This window comes from Gossypium raimondii, chromosome 2 (assembly GCF_025698545.1).
Source record: "Gossypium raimondii isolate GPD5lz chromosome 2, ASM2569854v1, whole genome shotgun sequence".
In the NCBI taxonomy this organism is placed as follows: Eukaryota; Viridiplantae; Streptophyta; class Magnoliopsida; order Malvales; family Malvaceae; genus Gossypium; species Gossypium raimondii.
In genome coordinates this window covers 224,932-250,437 of record NC_068566.1, presented here as the reverse complement: position 1 = coordinate 250,437, position 25,506 = coordinate 224,932, and the positions used below count along the sequence as shown (strand labels likewise).

General features: G+C 32.7%; 5 protein-coding genes across 6 annotated transcripts; 2 read left to right on the top strand and 3 right to left on the bottom strand.

Annotated features, from left to right (window-relative positions):
• Positions 1-1,951: 1,951 nt before the first annotated feature.
• Positions 1,952-2,836, bottom strand: LOC105789763 (uncharacterized). The gene has a single exon (XM_012617123.2). It carries the CDS (start codon positions 2,834-2,836, stop codon positions 1,952-1,954), a length of 885 nt encoding a protein of 294 aa, XP_012472577.1.
• A 1,870-nt stretch (positions 2,837-4,706) lies between these two features.
• Positions 4,707-6,291, bottom strand: LOC105787415 (pentatricopeptide repeat-containing protein At2g17670). Its single transcript, XM_012613795.2, has one exon. The coding sequence runs from the start codon at positions 6,203-6,205 to the stop codon at positions 4,820-4,822; it is 1,386 nt and encodes a 461-aa protein (XP_012469249.1). The 5' UTR covers positions 6,206-6,291; the 3' UTR covers positions 4,707-4,819.
• A 5,698-nt stretch (positions 6,292-11,989) lies between these two features.
• LOC105787414 (NAC domain-containing protein 6) lies at positions 11,990-14,491 on the top strand. Of its 2 annotated transcripts, XM_012613793.2 has the most exons (4): positions 11,990-12,189; positions 13,013-13,281; positions 13,401-13,630; positions 13,967-14,491. In XM_012613793.2, the coding sequence occupies exons 1-4, from the start codon at positions 12,021-12,023 to the stop codon at positions 13,983-13,985; spliced, it is 687 nt and encodes a 228-aa protein (XP_012469247.1). In that variant the 5' UTR covers positions 11,990-12,020; the 3' UTR covers positions 13,986-14,491. The 2 variants fall into 2 exon arrangements, with proteins under 2 accessions (XP_012469247.1, XP_012469248.1); XM_012613794.2 differs by having other exon boundaries at positions 11,991-12,189; positions 13,401-14,491.
• A 2,963-nt stretch (positions 14,492-17,454) lies between these two features.
• LOC105787413 (butanoate--CoA ligase AAE1) lies at positions 17,455-21,978 on the top strand. The gene is made up of 2 exons (XM_012613792.2): positions 17,455-17,899; positions 20,213-21,978. The coding sequence occupies exons 1-2, from the start codon at positions 17,702-17,704 to the stop codon at positions 21,632-21,634; spliced, it is 1,620 nt and encodes a 539-aa protein (XP_012469246.1). The 5' UTR covers positions 17,455-17,701; the 3' UTR covers positions 21,635-21,978.
• Positions 21,979-24,207: 2,229 nt separating this feature from the next.
• On the bottom strand, positions 24,208-25,492 carry LOC105787412 (purine permease 1). The gene is made up of 2 exons (XM_012613790.2): positions 24,793-25,492; positions 24,208-24,711 (listed from the first exon to the last, which is right to left on the bottom strand). The coding sequence occupies exons 1-2, from the start codon at positions 25,480-25,482 to the stop codon at positions 24,352-24,354; spliced, it is 1,050 nt and encodes a 349-aa protein (XP_012469244.1). The 5' UTR covers positions 25,483-25,492; the 3' UTR covers positions 24,208-24,351.
• Positions 25,493-25,506: the final 14 nt, after the last annotated feature.

Genomic DNA, 25,506 nt, shown 5'->3' with positions numbered 1-25,506 from the left:
GCATGGCTCAAATATTATAGCATCTTTTTATCCCAATATATGGTTGGAACATCAAATATGAATGAGCTGTGTTGTTACTTTGTCGTATATGTGTGTTTGGTTATGCATAGACCCTAAAGAGTCATCACCTGTCTTGCCTCCTTAGCTGCCGCATTATCCAGAACCCTAGACCATATTTTTTCAACTTCAGCTGCCTCACTTTATAAATATATTGGATTACCTGGTTTGTCTAACACAAAATTATTATTTCTTGAGATTGCAATCCAGATCTGTTAGATTAAAATTATATAAACCTATAAGTTTTGATTATAGCAATAATTGGTCACACGCACGAGTGGTTTTTATATGAATCAACTTGTTTAGATGTTGGAGGCAACACGTATTGCTCTCTTATAAGGACAGGTGCTATACAAATATGGTAACCAAGTAAAGATAGTATGACTAAAGCTTTCAATTTTGTAACTTTAATTATAGATAAGATAAGATAAGATTAAAAAATAAAGTTTGTAACTTTGGTTGTTTTTTTTTTTTTTTAAAGTTTCTTACTTTGTTGACCATGACATATGGGGTTTTTTCTTAGTGAGAAAGGTTTTTTTTTCTCATAGTTTTCTTCTTGACTTGAGTCTTTGAAAATTATAATAAAGATTTTTCCTTTTTTTTTTCATGTTTAATGAAAATGGTAGACAATTAAAAACAGCCATCACAGTACTAATCCTAAGTCAATGTTGTTGTTAAGTGTTGTAGTATGTCACGTTGATAAGGTAAAGAGGACAAAGCCTAGTGTCTTGGGACAACTTTGGTTTGGCAAATCGTACGGTTTTAAGTAATTTTTTGTGTTTAAATTCGTTAAAGTTAGTTTTACTATTGAAGAATGAGAATTCTCGTAGAAATTATCTAAAGTACCGAAACAAAGAGGAAGCCAATTCGAAAGAGAAAAGAGTAATGAAAGTAATATATTTGTTAACTCAAGAATAGAATATAATTGATGATTACAAATGATGGGGATGCCTCTAGTTATAGTTGAGCAATTCCTGATCCAACGGTTCAAATCGAATTACATCGACGGTTAAGATTAGTGTTTATCTACAAGATAAGAGTTCTAAAGGATTTGAACTCTATACATCTTTATCCCTTAAGATTTACAATAATTGTGTTAGTAACTATAATTCTACTGGAGTGTTTCATTGGGTCACCAACGCTTCAAGTAGATGAGTTTTTGTTATATGTTTCATGAATATAGTCAATTCAAGTGGGTCGAATAAGCCCCATTTAACCGATTGACCTTTATGGGACGTTCTGTGTGCATTCGCCACAAGCTTTGATTCGCGGCAGCCTGTGACACTAAAAGCACCTATTCAAACTATTGAAGAGTGGAAACCATGATTCGGATCAGACCGATTGGGGTATTGATTTGGAGAGAGAAATTAGATTGATTGAACTATGAAGTATTTTGAATTGCGATTGAACTATATATCGAGAACCTGTTAAATCAATAAAAAAACCAATAAAATTGGTCTTTAATGTTTTGGGGCCAAAATTCTTGACTCAAATAAAAAAAGCCAAACCCTAAATCCACTAATCAATAAATCCAAATCTAGTTCAAATATAAAAAATTAAAATTTTAAAAAATATAAAATAAATAAAAGTCAAACCCTAAATTCACAAATCAACCCGTCGAAACCCGACTTAAATCCAAAAATGAATAAAAATATATTGTTATTTAAATCTGTTTACCAAAATATTTGTAAAAAATTCTCATTAATTAGCATGATTTGTAACCATGGAGAACCCACAATAATTTTCACATCATTTTCCATGCATGCATGCATACATACATACATACATACATGGATTGCTTGTGTGGATCTACTTTATACAATTCTCTTAAAAAATCTAGTTCATGAACATGTACAATATAGATGCCATGAAAAATGACATACAATAGTAATCTTCAAGGTGTAAGCATGTTAAGTAAAGAAACTCTAATTTTAATAAAACATCTAAACAAGCAATCTAAACCATCTTCAAAACCTTCAATAGTTGCACAAAGTGTCTCTAATCTCCTTAATTCTACATGTGTATCGATCTTGGCATCGTTTTTTCGAACTCGTCCATGGAGTCTATACAAAGTAAAGTCCACAGTCCCCACTTCATTAAAACCCTTTTGATTTCTACCATCTGATAACAATTTCGAAATCAAAGACCAACCACCAGCCTTCGTTTTCATTATCGGCATCGAAAGAAACGACAACATCGACTCGAACATCGATATCGTAACGGCATTGGACTGTTTCAATGAGTTTAACAGCTTTACTACATGGCAATGAAATGTTGTACCATTGACATTGTTGCATTCTAATCTCTTTAGTGCTCTAAGGCTTTTACCGATGCTCTTTTTGAATTTCTTTCTGAAGTTGATATAAGCAAGGATATCGGATCCGATACTCGAATCACGGCCTTTCCGACGTAAAGCTGATTGAAGGTCTTGTACTTGTTGTTTCATCGTCGTAATTAAGTCTTTGGCGGTGCTACATGCATCTAGTAGTCCGACCGAGTCGTCGAGTGCTTCCTCTATCAGTTTTACCACGTTTTGCTGATGGTGAAGTGCTTTGTGAGTGAGTGGAGATTGAATGATTTCCACAATGTTGGTATACAACTTTGCAAGCCTAGTGAAACCCGTCTCGCCACTGCCGTGACTTGGTTGTAAACCCGGCAATACACCGAACGTTTTAAGCTCATTCAGCTCAGTTTCGATCGAATTAAGCTGCAACCTGGATGGCAAACTAATGGATCTAACAGGAACATTCACACCATGAATTACAGACAAGTTTGCCATGTTTTTTCACAGGAGAAGGTGCTCTAAACAGACATGACTCTTCTATATATTTATAAAGAAAGTAATATGTGGCCAAAGTCTAATCATTGACCATGTGATGGAGACAGGGATTAGCCTGCAATTAGCAGATCCTTGTAGCATTTGTAGCCTACAACCTCTAACCATTTATGTTTTATTTTAATGTTAAGTTCCAAGTGATTGTAATGTAAACAAGTGGAACAAGGGGTGTGAACCGTATGTTGTATTGCCTGTTCAATCATTAGTGTGATATTAGCCTTGTTTTCCGACCAGAGTTTTATTTATGGTCCTTTAAATTAGTTTAAGAACATTCAAGGCTGGCAAACGATACGGGGTTTATATTAGAATAAGAAACAGGAGGAATTGTGGGAGGTGATTCCCTAAGGCAAAAGAATCTAGGGCGTCACTAGACGTGCAATGAAAATTGAAGGCTGTTCAACTTGTAGGTTGTTACGGTGAAACAGAGACTGCTTGTCGAAGAAGACGCTAGTTTTTATTTATTTTGAAAAAATGGGCAAAACACCTCTAAGTTTTGATTTTGACCAATTTGGTCCCTCTTAAAAAAATCGAATCCATTTTAAAAGTGAGCAACTATGAACATTTAATCACGGTATTTATGTTTTCTGTCAATTGTACATAATTTTGATTGATATAACAATAACTTAAACTCTCAATGTTTACATACTCTATCAATTTAGTCCTGATTCAAAAAAATAAATGAAAAATAAAAAAAATCAAAAGGAATATATAAAAAAAACTTCAGCTTATATATAATAAAACTGGACAAAATGTGTACATAAATTAGTGATTATATCAATCAAAATTATGTACAATTAACCATGAAGCACATCCTACATTTAACTTAAAAGAAGAAACAAATTTAAATAGAATAAATCACATGCTCCATTCATGGCCGAGGGATTCCCCTTGTCCCCCATTACTTCCCGTATCCTAGCCATAAATTAATGCCACATTAGTTACCGAATGCATTGTACTGCCTCCCCCCACCCCCCTGTTCAATAATTTATTTAAGCAAAATCTCGTCTTCCCTGTAAAATGTTCAATAGCATAGGACATCAATCTAGTGTACATTTTGATGTAGGTAAACAACCTTAAATGTATGGCCAACATATACCACAACAAGGCACAAGCTCTCCATGTGCCTGAAGATTACCAAATCCACAGATGTCTCATTATATTCTCTCTTTTTTACTTTTTTGGTCTTCAATTTTGTCAGTATGTTTTATTGGTCAAAGATTACAAATAAATGTACCTAGCAATACGTACGGGCCTAACAACATATAGAACATGATAATTGCTTGTTAATGCATGATCCTGGTTCATACGATCAAATAATACGACAAAAGCATATATATATATATATATATATTCATCCTCCCATTGAAGGAACACAGCATGAAATAACATGGAAGAAGACGGATTACATGTTTCCATGACTATGAACCATGAAATTAGACAAAATGGTGAACCAAAAACAGGACCTACTTTGACAAATGGTGAACCATACAAACAACAATGCACTTGCAGTGATAGATATTATGATGTCGGGTAAATATGCATTTTTTATACTTGAACTTGGCTTCAAGGTTCAATTTGGTACCTAAACTTCTTTTTTGGGTTCAACTTGGCTGCTTGGTTCAAATGGCATATCTTAACTATAAAGCCAAGTTCAGGTACCTACTTGGACCAAGTTTAAGTATCAAATTGAACCTTGAGGCCAAGTTTAGGTACCTAATTGGACCCCCCAAAAAAAAGATTAGGTACCAAAATGAACCTTGAAGACAAGTTCAGATACCAAAATAAGTATTTACCCTATGAAGTCACAAGCTAATTTTGCCATATAAAAAATAGGCTCATTTTATTCATAAAAAAGGCATCAAAATTGTAATGATCAACAAGAACTACAAATTAGAGAGACTGATATACAAATAAAGGAGATACCAGTCAAACAGCTAGCCCTTGTTCTCTAGCTTTCTTTAGCCACTTAAGGGTAACCTCTAATGTTGAGTAAGCTGCAACATCGGTTAAACTCTTACTCTCAACGGCATAATCAAACACTTCGTATGCCTCTGCAACCCTGCCTTCACGACAAAGCGCTCTCACAAGAGTAGCATACGAAGCAGTCTCGAGCTTCATCCCAGCCAATTTCATTGCCCCATACAAGTCCATTCCTTTCTCCATCAATCTACACTTGCATAACCCGTGAAGCAGCGTATTGTAAGTGCATGAATTCGGTGTACAGCCCTTTCTTTCCATCTCCTCCAACAAAACCATTGCACCTAATGCATTCCCTTCTCTACACATTCCATTCATCAGTGAAGTGTATGTAACGGCATCCGGGAAATGACCCGATTCGACTAAAATATCTAAATACTTCTTAGCTTCTTTTACTCTCCCGGATTTCGATAACCCAAAAATCAAAGTGTTATATGTCACGAGATCGGGTTCGATGCCTTCTTCTTTCATTTTCTTATAAACCTCTATTGCTTCACTCCCTTTACTTAACATACAATACCCTTTCATAATAGTATTATAAACAAAACAATCTGGTTTAAACCCTGAATCATTAAGCACACCAACCAATCTCATTGCCTCACGTAAATTCTTTGAATTACAAACATTATCAATCAATATGGTATAAGTAACAAGATCAGGTTTTATACCAAAAGAACTCTTCATATGATCAATAAAACTGTAAACCGTACTTAAAGTTCTACACTTGCATAAATTCTTAACAAGCAAATTGAACGTATAATTATCAGGCGGAGATTGTTTTAAAGAAAGTTCTTTTACCAATTCAACAGCATGATCAATACGCCCAACTTCACAAAGCGACCGGATAGCAATATCGGTGGTGACCTGATTAGGTTTTAGCCCGTTATTGACCATTAGGTTGAGGATTTGGTTAACGGCGGAGAGGGAGGAATCGGGTGCTTTGCAAGATTGTGAGAGCAAGACGTGGTAAGTTGATCGGTCGGGTGAAAACGAAGGTTGGGTTTTGATCATGTGGTGAAGAAGGGAAATTGAATCATTGAGGGTGGAGATTGAAGCGTAGGATTGTAAGAGCGTGTTGTGGAAACGAAGATCGGGTGAAGATTTCGTTGTGGCAACGATGTAATTGAAGACTTTCTTGGCGGAGGAAAGGTCTGGAGATTTGAATAAGGCTTCGGCTTTGCCGGAAGCTTGGGGTTTCTTAGGATGTTGGGGTGGTTTTTTCTTGGTGGTTTTCTCGGGAGAGTGATGGGGGATTGAGGTTGGGGGCTCTAAAGGGAGCTTTCTAGTGAGGGAATTCGATATTGCTGGACGAAACGAAGGTGGGATTTTCCCCATTTTTTTTTTCTTCTTCTTCGAGTGGGATTTGGCGAATTAGGGTTTTGCAGGGTTTTTAAGATTAAAAGCCGAAAGGAGGAAGAAGAAAATGAATATGAAGCGCAGTGCAGTGGGTTTCGTTATGTTTAAATCCAATTTCATTTTAGGGCCCAATTGTGTTTTATATCAGGGCCCAATTTTAAAGCAAACTTTTCGTTTTTTGGTTAATTTTACCTGATGCCCTCAAATTATGCCCAGATCTTAAACTGGTCCCTAAAACGTTTTAATTAAATCCTCCAAGCATAAATGTCGTATCAGTCATATCCTTCCCATCAATCTAGTTATCGCTAAATGCCAACTCAGATATGATGTTGAGTATATTTAAAATATATGGATCAAATTTTAAGTACGTATATCTACTATATAGACAACTTGAATTTGATGAGTTAAGAAATAGTGTCACTAAAATTTAGGAGGGACATTTCTTTGTTTTAACGAGCTAGATCCAAGTTGTCCGTGTGATTGGTACAAAATTAACGGCTAGGTTGACGGAAGTCCTAATTGATACAATACTGATATTTTGAAGTCCAATCGAAGCACTTTAAAGTTTGAGGACTAACATAAAATCTAAACAACAATTTTTAGAAGTCCTGGTGTAATTAGCCCTTTCGTTTTCATTGAAAACTCATCACACTATTGCTTAGACCTGATCATGGCCTGGGCCAAAAAACTTGCCCGAAAAATGAGAGGGTTTAGGTAAAAGTATAGGCGTAAAATGGGTTGAGGCAAAAAATGAGGCCTCGGGTAAGCTTTTTTTTGCCCGAGCTCATTTCGACCCGAATTTGCAAAAAGAAAAAAAAAACTTGCTACTTTTTGATGTTGTTTTCGATGTTTTGTTGTTGTTTCACTATTATATTGTAACTATTTTATTTTATTTGTTTGAATATTGTAAAGCTTTTGTTTTATTATTAATTTTGCTATTATTTTGGAGGTGTATTTATTGGGAAACATTTATTTTAGTATTTTTAGTGTATTTAATATATTGTATTTTTAAAATTCTTTTTATATAAAAATAATAATATAAAAAATTAATACGGATGGGCTGGACCGAATTTTAGTTTTAACATTTTTATTTAGACCGAATTTAAACAAAATTTTATTGAAGCCCGACACAACCCATAATCACCTCTACTATTGTTCCAAAAAAAAAAATCCATGTCTATAAAATAATAAAATAATAAAATAACAAAATGCAATGAAAAAAAATGAGGAAAATTAAGAACATATTTTGCAAGACAATGATCTATTGTCTTTGCAGCCCATGGAGACCAGTCAACAAGTAAGGTCTATAATTGTAATTTTAATTTCTACTGTTGTCGAGCTTAAAAATGAGCCTGTAAATAACAGTGAGTAAAGTCGAATCCTTTATTTGTTAAATAAAGATAAAGGATGGTGGTGGAGTGATGATGTGGCGCTATCTAGACTTGGCCGTGGGGCACGGTGTTTTTGAGCCGTGGCTCACTTGTACTCTTCAAATTCTCTGCATTTCTGTCTAATTTCACTCCTTTTGTCTTCAAACTTTCATCCCAAATGCTCTTATACACCTAATTTAAGTAACGAAACATTTACTTATAAATTCCTAAATCATATAAAAACTAAGTATAAAAAAAAATAAAATGCAAATACATACCAATAAGACACTAACATTCGAATAAAACTAAGATACGATATTTTACTCGAAAATTAATAAAAAGTAAACACTAAAATCGAATTAAACCACATGCATCGAATTATATTTGACAGACTAAACGTAAAATTATACGAATTCATAATTAACACTAAATTTATCATTATACTAAGAAAGTGTCAAATTCGAGTATTAAACAAATTATACATCCAGTAATGGTATTATTATTGTAGGAATGTATGTATCATCATCAAACTACTCCAGTTCAGTCAAGTCATTAATGGTTAAAGCAAAAAAGTTGAAGTCACTGAAGAAGAAGAAGAATACTGCCAATTTGGAAAGACCAACTATTTCTAGTCAATAATGCGATTGATTAAAAAACAAAACAGAAAATCATTTTCGTGTGTTTTCATCACAAAAAAAAAAAAGGATAAAAAAGCAAAAACGAATATATCTCGTCTAAAATTCAGATTTAATTATTAATACGGTTAATTTTTTATTAAAATTATTGATGTGATATTTTAAAATAAAAAATCATGTAAATTAAAATTGACGTCCGTAATGAACTTGAAATTAATTAAAAAAATTATATTAACAGTTGGACTTAAATTTTAAAATTTAAAAAATTCTTCAAAAAGTGAAACATGTACGTAAATGTTCTCTATGCTATATGGTATAGGGCTATAGGCTCGAGTCTAACCATGCATAACCACGCAAACCTCATTCTCACTTTGCGCAAATATTTGAGCTCTCAGTAAAGTCTTTTTGTAAACTTAAAATACGTAACATGCAATTCGTGTATGAATCTTAAACAATATTAATAAATAATAATTTGACCTCTTAAGTAAAATAAAAAAAATTAGAGGACCTATAAATAAATTTTTGAGCACAGCTGCGGGCGGCTAAGACCTAAGCATTATACTTTTTAGTACAGGCCAAAAATGGGAGATTTCAAATCAGTCCTAACTTGTCCAAAACTCATAATTATATAACTTTGAAAAATCGTACCACTAAATTGAATGTTCTAATAAAATTTAATTACACAAATATTAATACAAATCAAGAAAAGTAACTTTGGATTAAGATAATTCCCTTTTTTTCCCTATAATTTAGAAAACCCTAAATCAAATATCTTCCAATCATGATATAGGTATAATAATTATAATCAACAGTTGATTATATTTAAATAAAGTTAATTGTTTATATTTTTAACTCCCTTGTTAGTTTAAATTATTTTATGGACCCTTCCCACCACATTATTTATGGTCCTTTTCGAATCATTTAAAGATATTTCAATAAGTTTTTCCATGTCGTTAATACATAATTTTGGTAATTTTTTATCCTGAACCTTGAACCTTAAACCTTAAACTCTGAACTTGAACTTTAAACCTCAAACCCCGATCCTAAATCTTGAACAAGGTACATGGTTCAAGATCAGGGTTTCAAGAATTCATGGTTTGAGTTCAAGGTTTTGGGTTTCAAGTTCAAAGTTCGAGTTTGGGATTTAGGGTTTAAGTTTCAAGGTTAGGGTTTTAGGTTCTGTGTTTGAGGTTCGGGGTAAAAAAATTACCAAAATTATGTATCAATGGCTCAGAAAAAATTGTTGAAATGTCATTAAATAATTCGAAAGGGTCCATAGATGATGTAGCGAGAAATGTCCATAAAATAATTTCTCATTATACAGTGGTGACGTGTTATTTTACCATATACAAAATTTATGAACAGTGCATCAAATATTACATCGTGAACTTAATGAATTATATGCACTCATCTTTATTGAAAATAAAATTAATAAATGATAGGGGAAATAATACCTAATTAACCTTGCAATTATATCCCTAGTATGAGTGAGTTTGAGTTTGATCGGATATTTTTGAATTTTTACGAATTTTTTAATTTTAATTTTGAGTTGAGTTTTATTTTCACTACTTTTATTTTAATATGATAGAACCTTAAATTCACTCACACATGTACTTCTATAAATTTGATCACAGAAGTACAGTCTTTAGGTCAAATAATAAGATTCGTTATTTTTACTATTTTAAATAAATATACATTATAAAAAATTTAAGTAAAATGTAACTTATAATTTAAAATTATCTAACTACCATTTTCGATATTTTCTTCAACCCATTCTTTGCAATAATTTATGATGACTTTTATGTAAGCAAAAAGTTGATACATATGAAATTAATGTATGAAAAAACAAAAGAAAAAAGGACCCCAAAAACTTTAATAAAAGAAATCTGATTGAGTGGTCCATACCCCGCATGCCACTTGTGGACTTGTTCTATTTTCTAATATAGAAGAAGATTCGTGTTGCCCTCACTCACCTATACCTGCCACGTGGCATTAATATTTTTATCCAACTCATAAGTAGGAGGATAACGTGTTTTAGCATACTCAAACCCACGTTCTCATGCACTGACAATAATGTTGATGCTAACTGAACCAAGACTCAATTTACGAATTTTGGTCAAAAGGGATTCAAGTTTATGAGAATAAATAATGAGTGGTAGATTTAGATTAGAAGTGGTGGGCGGAGTATGTAGATTTGGTTGTTTACCTTTGACCAGTTTAAAATATAGTTGTTAAAATTTTGTTTAGACTCGTTTATGTTTATAAATGTTGGATTTAAATTTGTTTAAATTAGTTTATATTATTTTATGTTTTTTTAAATTATATATTTTTATTTAACATTTAATAGTTTTATATAAACAACATTTTTTTTTGATATAAAGCGTAGAACTACCCATAATCTCTCTCAACTCTTAAATAAGAGAATAAACGCACTTGAACCCACGTTCTCCTGTACTGGTAACAATGTTAATATCAACTGAGCTAAGACTTTATCAACTATTTTCATGGTATATTCCTGTAGATCATGCATGTCAAATGTGATGTAAATTTAAAACTTCTAACTATTTGTTTATGTAAAAGAATTTCAAACATTTATAGAGATATCGGATTGGTTCGAAAACTTACATGTATGACAAGTATAATTGTATTTGATAATTTCAATTGTTGGATCATTAAAATATTAATCATATAAATAATTACGGAAGCATGTAAAATAAGTTTAGTTTTTACACTATGTAAGTGGATCCCACCCTTAATTTTTATATGATATAAATTAATAATACATAAAAAAAATTCACATAATTTAAAGGGTAAATTACACTCAATGTCACTCAACTATTAGTAAGTTTATGTTTTGGTACCTCATCTTTAAAAAGTTATAAAATGATCACTAAACTATTCAAAAGTTTTTATTCAAGTCATTAGGCTGTTAGTTTTGAAGTCCGGCTAGTGAGCTCCAAGTGACGATTTGACGTTTGGTACGATGAGTCAATATTCATCGACAAGTAAAAGAACATACCTTAGATCTAAGTCAATTGGATGGTCAGTGTCGAATATCATAGAAGAAAGTTGTTTGGACTTTGATTAGTAAACTCGTGATGTCCAAAGCTGTTTCATGAAAAAAAGCTAACTTGTAGAAGAGAATGGGAAAGAGAGCTTTCGATTGGTGCAGGTAGTGCAAACATAAAATGCCATACAATAACCATTTTAACAACCTAGTGACTTAAATGAAAATATTTGAATAATTCAATGACCAAAATATAAATTACCCTAATTTTGACTAGATCTATTTTCCAAGACCAACAGCAAGACAATCTGATCGTTGAACATATCCACAAAAGGGGAACTGAGTGAGGCAACAACTGGGGCAGGCACGTGATTTCTATTAAAAGTTAAATTGGAAACATCAATTTATGAAAATGAAAATTGGTTGTATTCACTATGAAAATCGACAGGAATCATGTCCGTTTTAGACCAGATGGTCCAAGATCCTATTTCCATTAATATACTTCCAGGCAATTTAACCCTCACCAACATGCACACATAATTGACCTCTAAAAGTACTATATGTAAGAACCTGGAAATTACGTTAAGCCAACACAAATTAAATCAAGCAGACATTTCTTTGTCAGTTTACCATCGACATCAAAAACCACAGCTGGAAACCATTTTACTGGTTCAAAATATTCCATTGAATTTGGAAGGATTGGGTCTATGATTCGACCCTGTCCGGCTATAAATACCATCGAAGAAACCTGAGCTTTTGAGTACCTCTTAGTTGTTTTCAATATGGAAAATATAATTTCTCCAGAGATCATATTACCAGGATTTCGATTCCACCCTACTGAAGAAGAGCTTGTCAACTATTACCTCAAGGAAACTGTTCTGGGTAAAAACCTGTATTGCGACATCATCGGTTTTCTTAATATTTATAATCATTACCCTTGGGATTTGCCAGGTATTTAAACACACTACATTTTCTGTCTTAAATTTGTTCTGTCATTTTTCATACAATAATTAGAATTACTTATAGTCTCTCGTTAACCTATAAATAAGAGAATAATGCAGTTTAACACACTCGAATGCATTAACAACAATACTATATTATTAGTAACATTTCTTAGTTGTATATCTAATTATATTTGTTATATTTTTCTTGCTACACTTGTCAAAAGCGAAGCTAAAAATTATTTTAAAGGGTTAAAATTAAATTATAAAATTTCTCGAATTATATTAATTTATAATATTATAATTTTAAAAGAGCTTAAGTATAATTTTATCGTTTTTGAAGGCCTTCTGTGTAATATTATTGTTTTTGAACCAAATGTATCATATGCAAGCATTCCAAGATAGTCTCGATATAACTAAATTTAGACGAGATACTTTTTAAAATCATTTCTCGTAATTGTCTTGAGTAACTACATTCAAAATTATTTTTTCAAAAGAGGTGCTAGTGCAATCAAATTCATTCACAAGCTGAATTGCTTTAAGTAAAATTAATCATTACAAAGCATAAGTTAAACATAATGTAGATCAAAATAACTCTAGATAAGACCCACATATAGTTTACAGAGAGTGAAACCCAAACACGAATACTTAAGAACTTTGTTGACAAGAGGTTGGTCTCGGATGCTCAAACAGATGGTGTATTATGCCTAGAGTGTTTATCATTGTGTTTTTTTTTCTCATTTCCTTAGTAATAAAGCATTTCCCCTTTATTGTACCAAAGATATTACAACTACTTACTTTTGTTTTGGGATTGTGGGGAATGTGGTGAGCAGGTATGGCAAAGATAGGGGAGAGAGAGTGGTACTTTTTTGTGCAAAGAGACACAAGGAGTGGTCATGGTGGTAAAAAGCCCAACAGGACCACCGAGAGAGGGTATTGGAAGGCAACTGGTTCCGACCGTCAAATCAGGCGTCTCACTGAGCCTAAAATCATCATGGGTCTTAGAAAAACTTTGGTCTTCTACACAGGGAAAGCACCGAATGGGAACAGAACCGATTGGGTCATGAACGAGTACAGGCTCTCCGACACCTCCATTCTTAGGGTACAAACAATCTGTTCATCAACTGAATTAACTAATTTACTTATGTCATAACACAGTTCACAAACAAACAAACATATATACATAAATGTATTTATATATGTACTTTTGTCTGAAACCAGGAGGACATAGTACTTTGTAAGATTTATAGAAAGGCAACATCGTTAAGAGTGTTCGAACAAAGAGCTGAAGAACAAGCCCTTTCCTCATACGTTGCTCAAAATAATAACATTACCGTGCCATTGCCCCTGCAACACCATGATTATGGAACAAACATGGCGCAAGCTGATAGTGATGAACATGGCCCTTCCTCGTACTCTGCATGGACCACGATGACTGAATGTTTTACTCAGTATGGACCTTAATTAGATCTCATGCAATGTGATGATTGATGAAGTAATATTTTGGAATATTTGGCAATGCATAGTAGGATAATAAAGATATAAAATGGCTGTAGTTAAGTTTATTGTGACATGTTCTTGTCCAGTTTTAACTCCCCATAAAATTTTACTAGTACATACTTTTAGATGCATGTATTGGGACATGACATCTATCTCCACTACAATTTTAGCCATAATTAAAGGTATGGTGTAAAGTAAGAAAAGACAAAAATCATGTGCTGTTTTGGGTCGAAAACACCTATTATTTTTCAAAAGAAAAGACATGATATTACTATATTATTGTTTAGGTCAAAGAAGAACCTATGAACATAAACAAAATAGGCAACACTACAAAGGGATCAAGACGAAACAAAAACATATGAAAGCACGTGGGCTTAAGGAAGCGCAGCCTCAACAAAACCCCTAGCTTCTAAAAATCACGAGAGTGTCAGGAAATGTCGGGAAAGTCAAAAGCGAAGGCGACGGATATACTCGTCGTTGCCATGTGACGCTCCCGGAAGGAGACCATGCCACAACAACAAAAAGTAATGTCAGTCACAATGGAGCTGGTAACGGAGGAAGAGTCCACGAGCCTATCATAACGACTTCAACCACCAATCAAATAGGCTGGTGCAACAAAACCTCCGTCCAGCTCCATCTGATGGGGGCCAAAGAGATAGTAGCACCAAACAAAGGGGGTTGCCGGAGAGGGAAAAAAGAGAGAGAAAGGGCTAAGCCCAACGCATTAGTTTCATCATAATATATGGTAGACTATTTGACAAAGAAATTAATGAGCAATTAATTTATGTTATTTTTTTTCTGGTTTCTTACAACATTAGATATTTCAATTTAGACCCATCAAGTATACCGATTATGACATATATAATGTTTGAGCAATGACATTGTATACAATATTAGTTAGCAATGCCATATACATGGGGGCACACAGTACAGAGGGAAAAATGGACATCATCATGCAGACATGCAACAAAACCAGTTCTTCTTTTCGGGTTGCTTAGTCGAATTCGAATTTTGAGACCTCTTCTTCGAAGGTATACTCCCGGTCATCTTCGCCGCTTTCTTCTCGTCGCTCGCCTTTGCGAAAATCACCGTGAATCCTTCGGACGTAGCCGGATCGTTCACGTCCCATTCCCCAAATTTCGGTAGAGTCCTCTCTCTCTCCTCCGATGCAGCCATGTCGATGCTCCGATTAGTAAATAAAGCGGATTAATTTGTGTTATTTTATAAAGGGTGGAATGGATGAACACCAAAAATGTAATCTGTTTTGGGCTATGCACTGGACTTGTAACTAATTCCAAGCTTGTACCAATCATTTGTGTTGCAGCCGTGTGAATGTTATGCGGATTATGAGGACAAGCTAAGAAATTAGTTAGATCCTTCTACTTTCTAGCTCTATCCTTAGAGTTTTGTTGTTTGATTTTTTTGGTTAAATTTTGCATCAACTTCTTATACTTTTTATATATTTCGAATTTAATCTTTCTATTTTTTTATATTTCAAAATTCAAGTCTAATTGTTCAAACCTTTAAAATTCTTCTGGTGAATTCTATGGCGCAATGTTTTAAAATAATAATAAAAATACTCACTTGTTAGTCATGTGATAGAAAATTAACATTGTAATTAACTTGAATTTAACGGTATTAACAACTAGACTTGCTTTTTTAATCTGAAAAGTAGAATGTTAAATTCCTTGAAATAAAAGAGGACTAAATTTCAAATGTATGAAGACTATAGGGACTTGTAGCATATGTTAACATTTTCCTTCTTTTTCTTGATAAGTTTTCTATTTATCATTAAGGGTAAACATCCCCAAATCATGGTCAAATTTTAAATTGGTCCACAAACTTCCAAACATCCCAATTTGATCCTAAAACTAAAATATCATTTCAATTGTTTAAAGAATCTTTATGAATCCCTAATTGCTTAAAAATAAATTGTGTCAGATCCGATATGGTATCTAATGCCAAAGTTGGTGATTAGATTGACAAAAAAAGGACTTCATAGGAACAAAATTTTAGTTTGAGGATTTAATAAGAATATTTTGAAATTATGGGATCAAATCAAATTTTGACATATAATTTTGGGACTTCTAGTTGAATTAATCCTATTATTATGGCTAATGACTTGGCATGCAAAATTATCCCGAAAAAAGACAATGAGAAAATTTAGTTAGCATATTATTAGGATGATGCTCTGCACGTTCGATAATGGCCTCTTGTTGCTACATGTTGATCATGTTATTAAATTATAATTTGGGTTAATTCAATCAGTAGTCCCCAAACTATGATTTAAATTCTAAACTCGTCTTCAAACTTTAAAACATTTTGATTGAGTTCTTTAGGTATCGATATTATATCAGATGATTCATTCTATTAACTTAATCATTAATTTAAACATTAAATGGAAATTCGAATCGAAAATGAAGCATATTTAAAATTTTTAACATATTTAAAATCCCAACTATAATTTAGCAACATTTGATATGGAATTAACTTTTTTTTTTGAAAGGTAAATTCATTAATTCATTTAATGAATAGAACCACAAATTCAGAGAGAAAAAAATAGCAAAAACTCGTCATAGATAATGAATGACGAGCTCCATTAACACAACAAATATTTTAGCCTCAGCATCATCAATAAAATATTATGACACGTTGACAATTGGCTTTGTCACAACTCAAGCACGACATATCTAAATTGATTGCAAGCACTTAATACGATAAGGAAATTAGCCAGGACGGTCCAAAGCGATGAGCAAAAGCCAACAAAAGAATCAAGCATTCACCAAACTAGAAAGGACGACAACAAAATCATCCCTAAAATCACTTGTAAAACTAAGATTATATGCATAAGCAAGACTAAAAAACGTATTATAAGAGCAGACAAAAACTTCTAAAATCGAAGATTTATTAAACAATGGAAAAATAAACTTTAAAACATAATTTTCACTTTCTTTATTTGATAAAAAATCATATTTATGGTAAGTTTACAACAATTATCTCTATATAGCAACATGTTATAGGTGTGTAACAACAAAATTTGGGTAGACAAATGGGGCTGTCATAGAGAGAGTCATTGTCGACTTTTTAAGTTATTTTCGTCATTTTAAATATATTATTTTACATTATAAAAAATTAAATTAATTATAACTTAAATAAAAAATAGACAATGGGGAATCAAGGATTTGGCCTCCCTAAAAAAATTTTCAATTAAGTCATCTTATAAATAGAGAAACTAATAAGTAATATATAGTGAAATTTCCTTTAACCCCTCAAAATGAAAAATTTTCAATTGAATCCTCTTATAAATAAAGAAATTATAAATTAATATATATAGTAAAATTTCACTTTAGCTCCTCTAAAAATAAAAAAAAATTTGTTTAGTCACTTCAAAATGATGAAATTATAAATTAATATATAATAAACTTATATTTTAATCTATGGAAAAATTATAATTGAATTATAGCTCCTGCTAAAAAAAATTCTAAATTCACCCTTGAAAATAGAATCCAATTCGGTTTGAATAACCACGGTTTTTTATTTGTATTTTATAAATCGTCAAAATCTCTCAGCTTGAATCAATTTTAGATTTCTTGTTTTTTTCTTGTTCAACCTTAATGAGAAATCGGTTCGAGTTAGAGTCTAACACCTTTGAAACATTGAGTTTAGTTCCCACCATAAGTAATCATATAAGATTCAAAGAAAATATCACTATACAACAAATATATATATGTATATATATAACATCATAAACCGAAATCTGATGCTATAATGTCGGATTCATGATGAAATGTAGAGTGACGACCGGGTGAATTTACCCCATTTGCTGGGAAATAAAAATATAAAACCATTGAAGACGCACCGTCCTTATCTTCTACCTCATCACCATTCCACAAAATTTTATATATATTCACACATACATATACATATAACCCTATAATATATAGTTTTTAGTCAGTGGTCTGACTCAGCCATTTAACCTATTAAAATCCCACTCTATCTCCGCTGAGCTTATTTTTGGAAATATGGAGGCTCTTCATCACCTTCATAACAATTCGTCACCTTTATTGCCAGTGAGTTTCTTAGAGCGAGCTGCCCTTGTTTATGGAGATAAGGTCTCCATCATTTACGGCACCGTTTCGTTCACGTGGAGGGAAACTCATCAAAGATGTTTACGGCTCGCTTCCGGTTTGACTCAACTCGGGATTTCACCAGGCGATACTGTAAGTTTTTCTTTTGGTTCTTTGTTTATCTCATGTTTAATGCACTAAATCATGCATTTTATATATTTTCTTACGAACAACGTAGCTGAATATGAATGAATGGCGTTTTTAGGACATGATATAATTCTTTCCAATGACAAGCAGAGTTAGGGCCAGTTCTTCGTTGCTTAAAAAAAATATTTCTTACTCCAAAAGTACATTTGAAGGAAAAGCTGTGAAGAACAAACAACTTTTGGCTGAAATTTTTAACTTTTCAAAAAAAACACTTCTGAAAAGGAGCCTCAAAAGTACTTTTGGTGCTTAATTACTTTTTTACCCCTCTAATAACATGGTATTTTATTTTTTTTCTTGGTGCTTAATCACAATTGTGTTAAAATCATTACTTCAAAATAAAAAAATATTTTTTAAAATACTAATTACAAATATTTAATGGTTATATTTAAATATTTAAAATATAGTTTATATATTCTAATTAAATTTTATAAATAATTAATATTTATTGCTTAAAAATATTTAAAATTTATATTTCATATATTAAAATATTAACAACAAGTTATAATAATTTTTTTATATTATTACTAAAATATAATAATATTAACTAATTTAAATATTATTTAAATGCATATTTGTTACTTGATAATAACATGTCTAAAATGGACATTTTATTTCTTAAAAGTACTTTTTGACAGTAATGCTAAACACTCAAATTTTAAACCAAACTTTTCAAAAGTAATTCTCAAAAGCATTTTCCACAGCACTTTTCAAAAGCACTTCTTAAAAGCAATGAAGAATTGGCCCTTAGTGGTTATAACTTGTAAGACCAGTCCTTCTTCTTTAAGGAAGACGATGAGAATTATATATATTGATTAATTAATAAAATAGTGCACTCCCAAACCCAGTTAGGATATTCATTGTTGAAGGTGTGACTTGAATTCGAGTTATACTAGTCATGTTTGTCCTTCTCTTATACTTAGCTCAAATCAATTATGTTTTCAAATAATAAGATTTTTTTGAATGAGATTTGAAATAAATAATCTCAATTAAATGCATAGGATAAATATTAAATTTTTATAATTCTTTAAGGATTAATAAATATTAAATTTTTTAAAAGTGTACATAAAAATTCATATATAGTGGTGTAAAAATAATTTCCATTTCTCAAAATACGTACACACCACATTGACTCCAATGGGCTTTTGAATTTTTTTTTTATTTTTAGAAAATAATTCTCATTTTAATTTCTTTTAAAACTCAAAAATATGTTTACTATTTAAGCAATATTATAGTAATTAAAAATACCCAAAAAAATATTGTGATAAACAAGAGCAATGTACTTTATTACTATAAAATAATACAAAGAGTCAAGGTCAACATCAACATCAACATCAACATCTCAACCAAGCAACATCTGAATTCATGCAGGACGGTGCATGATGCACGAAAATGCCATTAAATTTATTTTTGGTTTAAATTAGTTCCTTTTATTATTAAATAAATTAATTTAATCGTATATTATTAAAAATATTAAAAAAATGATAAACTTTTTTTCATTTGTATAATCATAAAAATTTCTATTTTATTTTTAATGGTATAATTACTAAATTAATAAATTTAACAATAGGACTCATTTGATGTGGTTAGGGCATGTGCATTCACCTCAAATAAATATTAATTAATTAGTAATATTTGTACTTGTACCTTCCTCTATTAATTTCAACTTCAATAATACTTACTATTTATATAAATATTTATAAAATAGGACAATCTTAGCAGTATGATAATATTTATATAAAAACAGCAAACCCATTATAATATATATTATAAATAAATTTGTTGTACTTTTTAAAAAACGTATAACACGTTAGTGGTCCTGTATGAAAAGTCCAGTCATTTTTTTTCAGCTTTTTTTAGTCAAATATGATGATGCAATTTGCAGAGTCAAGTTGCATTATGGTTTGTGCAAGTCTTCAAAGTCTTCCATAAAGTCAAGTTAATAATTATGGTTGCATTAAGTAAAACAAATGCAAAACTGAATAAATTAATACGTGCATGTATTTTTCTTATTAGCGTCGGCTTGTTTTCATATAAATAAGAGCTATGGAGGTGACTTCAATGGTTTAATTAATGAATTATATGTAATATGTATCACATTCCTACCTCTTTCATGGAAGATTCATGTCGGCAATAATATCTATCAATTCATGAACAAGACAAACGATTTAATAGGTTCTGACATGGAAGACATGCTCATCAGCTTCTTTGAAATAACCTAGAATTGCCTTTGTAGTTGACTTTTTCTTTCTTATTGATTAGGTTGCAGCTATGGCGCCAAATATTCCGGCATTATACGATCTGCATTTCGCCGTACCAATGGCGGGTGCTGTTTTATCTGCACTTAATACCAAGCTCGATGCAGCCAGTTTAGCAGTTATACTAGAAAAACTGGAGGCTAAATTCATGTTTATCGATTATGAATATGTTGATGTTATTGTGAAAGCACTTGAAATAATGTCACAGAACATGACCAAGCACCCTTTTTTTGTGTTAATCCAAGAACACGGCCAGGGACCTGATTTGGTCTCTGTTGGTGGTAATAAAATCAAGTATGATGATCTTATTGCAATGGGGGAAACTGATTTTGAAATAGTTAAACCAAAGGATGAAGGTGATCCGATTTCGGTGAATTTTACTTCCGGTTCAACTGGTGAACCTAAAGGGGTATTATATAGCCATAAAGCTGCCTATCTCAAATCATTAGCATCGGTTCGGTTGTATGACATGGGGGTTGCGCCGGTGTTTTTATGGACAGTGGACATGTTTCGTTGCAATGGCTGGTGTTGTACTTGGACCATGGCGGCTGTCGGTGGCACCAACATCTGCTTAAGAAATGTATCAGCAAAGTTCATATTCGACTCCATTGTTCTTCACAATGTGACTCACTTGTGCGGCGGACCGGCCATTTTGAACTTGATCGCCGATGCGTCGCTTACGGTTCCTTTTAAGGTTCGACTTATCGTTGCCGGCGTGTTACCGATGTCCCGAGTGATGAAAGTTGAAGGATTGGGATATACTGTTAGCCATGCATATGGAATGACCGAAGTACTTGGTCCTGCTATTGTTAAGCCATGGAGATCAAGCAATGAACATAAAAAGGATAACATTGTGGTCGAAAATGTCGACGTGAAGGAACCGGAAACGATGGCAAGCGTACGTCATGACGGGAAGACGATCGGAGAAGTCATGTTTAAAGGGAACACATTGATGTTAGGGTACCTTAAAGATCCAAAAGCAACAGAAGAAGCATTTAAAGATGGATGGTATAGGACCAAGGACCTTGGTGTCATTCACCCTAATGGTGTCATACAATTGAAGGACCGCGCAAAAGATATCATATTTACAGGAGGGGAAATTGTAAGCACATTGGAAGTGGAAGCTGTACTTTTAAGCCACCCCAAGGTGTCGGAAGCCGCCGTGGTCGGAAAACGAGACGATTACTCCAAAGAAACCCCTTGTGCTTTTGTGAAATTTAAGGAAGAGTATTATTATGGTGCAATGAGTTGCCAAGAGATTGTTGAATTTTGTGAGGAACGGCTGCCGGATTTTATGGTTCCTCGAACCGTGGTGTTCGGTGAATTGCCGGTGAACTCGACGGGGAAGGTGCAAAAGTTTACGCTAAGGGTGAAAGCTAATGGCATGCATAGCAATATTGGTCAGAAAAATGGGTGCCACACCTGATCATGGATCGGACTACTCAGCTCGGCCTAAAGGCCTACTTGAAATGTAGGAGGGTTTGGGTAAAATATAGGCCCGAAAAATCAGCTTGCACAAAAGTAAGGCCCGTTTAAAAAACAGGTTGGGCTTCGGGTAAGACACTTTTGGCCCTGACCTAGGCCTGGGCCGTCCCGAATTCACTAAATGACAAAAAAATCTGCTCTTTTTTTGTTTGTTTTTAATGTTATTTTCTTATTGTTTCCTCCCTATTTTGCTATCATTTTACTATTATGTTGCTAATATTTTGTTGTTATTGTTTGGATATTGTATAAAATTTATTTTATTGTTAATTTTGTTATTATTTTAAAGGCATTTGTTAATTTTGTTATTATTTTAGAGATATTTGGTTGTTAAGTTACATTTATCTTAGTGTTATTTAAGTCTACATATTTTTTAAATTTTATTTTAAAATTGTTGAGAAATATTTATTTTGATGTTTTTAGTTTTTTAATGTATTATATATTTAAAAATTATATAAAAATAATATAAAAATTAATACGGGCGGGCCGGGTCGGGCCTAAGTTTTAGTATTTTCATTCGGGTCGAGCTTGGGTAAAATTTTATGCCCATTTTTCAGACCCAGGCCTATTAATTGGGCCTAAATTTTTAGTTGAGCCCGGCCCGGCCCATGAGCACCTCTATCCAGAGATCGTAGAAGGTTTTTTTTATATATAATTAAAATATATTGTCAAATTATTACATATTTTGGTTTATATCATGTGGTTGAACATTAATAGTGCTATGTCTAAGCTACTAAGCAATAAGCACGTTTAAAACAAAAACAATTTTATTCTCAAATTTCATCTTCATCTTTTGTTTATATAACGTAGTTAAGTAAATTAGTCATCGCATGTTAGATCAAACAGTAAATTAGTTATTCCGTTAAAATTTTTATCAAAATTTTCTGTTAAAAATTGGTCTTTATACATCAACATAAGATACATGTGGTCTAGTTATTTTGTCAACCACGCCAATTTTTAACTGTAAAAACCAATGAAATTTTAATAAAAATAACTAGTTTATTCTTTGATTTAACATACATAGACTAATTTACTCATTTTCCGGTAAACGGAGCAAAATACAATTCTGACTTCTAATATAGGAACTTTTTTGATAGTTTTACCTATTATTTTTACTATTACTATTAATTGTAAAAAAAATATATGTTTTTTTTTATAGAGAGTGCATGTTAAAAAAAGATTATTGTCAATAAGGCCTTGATTTATTAGTTAAAGCGAAGGTCCTGAGTCTTTGTATCTCAGGTTTGAGTCTCACCATATGTGTGAATCTCTGTCTCACTTCATGCGTGTGCGCCATGTATGAGTTTTATTTGTTTCTTTTTGATTTTTGGTTCATGTGTTATGTACCGTACCTATAATTGTAGTGTATTGTAATCAGGGGCGAAGCCATGACAATTTTTTAGAGGGGGTTGGATGAAATTTTAATTATTTATAGTCTATATCTTTATAATTTTTAAAAGTTAAATTTAATTTTATAATTTTAGGGGGGCTAAAATATAATTTTACCTTTAATAATTAAAATTTTTTTTAAAATTTTAAGGACCTAAATAACAATTTTACATTTTAGAGGGGCCTGGCACCCACTAATTGTAATCCCAAAGAAGATAGTGACAAATGGAAAGCAAAAGAATCAAGTTACCAAAACTTGTCCCATTCCCAATTAGATGCACAAAGCACATACTCACATGCATTGTTGGAACCTTTTCTGCATTGTAATTAATCGGCGGGTCGATCTCAATATTCGACCACCTTTCCTAGCTACCTTCCAAATTACACCCTACGTAGGTGCATTCGTTAAAACAACGCTGCCACACTTGTATTCTTCTTCCTAAATTACATTATAATTATAGTGATTAAAAAAGATAAAATTAAATTGTTGGGACTTATTTTGTAATTTTTTATAGTTGGTGACCTCTACTGTAATTTATCCAATTTTTAAGCATTTTCCATGTCAGTTTTACAGTTCAGGTTTAAGGTTTGTAATTGTCCCTCCTAACAGTGTCGTTTTTAATGTTTTAAATCTACATTTTTTTAACATAATCCGATTCATATATTTTTATGATTTTATTAATTAATTCAAATAATTAAAATGTTACATGTTTATATATAATCCGAATGCTATAATACATGACTTTTCATTATATATAATCCGAATGCTATAATACGTGACATGCTTTTTCTTTTCTACATTACAAGAGAACAGTCACACTTAGATTAGACTGAAACTTGAGATTTAATCTACATATTTTAATTTTTGACATAATATTTATTTCAAAAATATATTTTATTATAACGAGTTCAAATGAGGTTTTCTTTTCTTTTCTTTTTAAATCCATCTAGTATTTTTAGAGTTACTTTTGTTGCTACATGATTATCAAGTGTCCCAACTCATAAATTAGTAGGAAGATAGTGTGCTTCAACGCATTAGAACCCACATAATGCTCATACCAATCGGATTAATTTTTAATTATAAATACATTGCGAATAACACTCTAAAATACACAATAACCCTTAATATAGGAGAATGGTGGGCTTATCTTATATAAAACTACCTCAATTGAAACATTTATTGGAGAATATAACACTAATTTGTAGCAATTACATCAAATGACTTGGAAGCTTATTTAGGAATTTGGTGGGGATGAAGATGATGACTAACACTTAAACATTGCTTTCGAGAGTTTTGGGAGGCAGAGATGAGTCCATTTCGATTTCAGGATCTGGTTTCTTCTTTTTGCTTTGCTTGACTTCACCATAGAAGTAGGAAAAGAAGCCCCAAAGCGAGAGAGCAAGCGAAAAACCCTTCTCAGCTTGAAACTTTTCATTAAAAATAATTACTGCCAGAATTTCTGTAATTGGTAATAGAACGGCTATCATAATTCCTGATAACAGTGATGACCAACAAAACACTAATCCTATTCCTCCCAAGAAGAAACCTTGCCATACTATTGCACTACAAATCACAATCACGTAGTATTTTGTTTCTCCCAACTCGAATTCCCTTGCTTCCCTTCCAATCACCTGCAAATAGAAATAACCTTTCATTAATAAATTTCAAAAAAATCACTCACCTGTCCCGTAAGAAGAGACGAAAAAACAAACACTGAAATCATTCTTGGCCAGCATCCCGACGGTGCAAACGACAGTAGCAACCAAACACATCACCAACTGAATCTCCATCACAAGGGCGTAGCTGATCTCTTGCTTTGCCTTCTTGTACGTTAGTTCCACCAATGGCATTATCAATGCATAGCAAACCGCTGCAGCTAAGGTCATTACGAACCCCAAAATATATTCCCTGTTGGGTTCATTCGCAGGCCGGTCGCTGCTCGAATGCAAAGCCAAAACGCCAGCCCCTATGCTCAACAAAAACACGGCGTTTATGGAGTAGGCAGTGAACTTTTGTTTCACCAACAGGAAAGCAAACACTGCCGTGAAAGCCAACTGCGACGCGATGATCAAAGAAGCAGTCGAAACGGGGAGACGAGATAAGCCATAGGCGTAGAGGTAGTTATCGAGGCCTGTGATAATCCCAAGGACGACAGCGGCGAGGAACAACGGTCGTTCCATGTAGAAAAACTTGTTTTCCGATGTGGGATCGGCCGTCCTGGAACGATGCATGTAAGCACAAGCGATGGAGAGCAAGATGATGGGGCAGCCCGCGGTCTCGAGCCAGCTCGAGAACCAGATTCGGTTGCCACCATGGATGAAGTAGAGGCGAGCGATAAGTGGACCACCGCAGTTGCCTATTGCAAGGATGACGCAGTTTATGACTAGGAGAGCTTTTCTCATGGTTAGGTTCCTTCACATCCATGA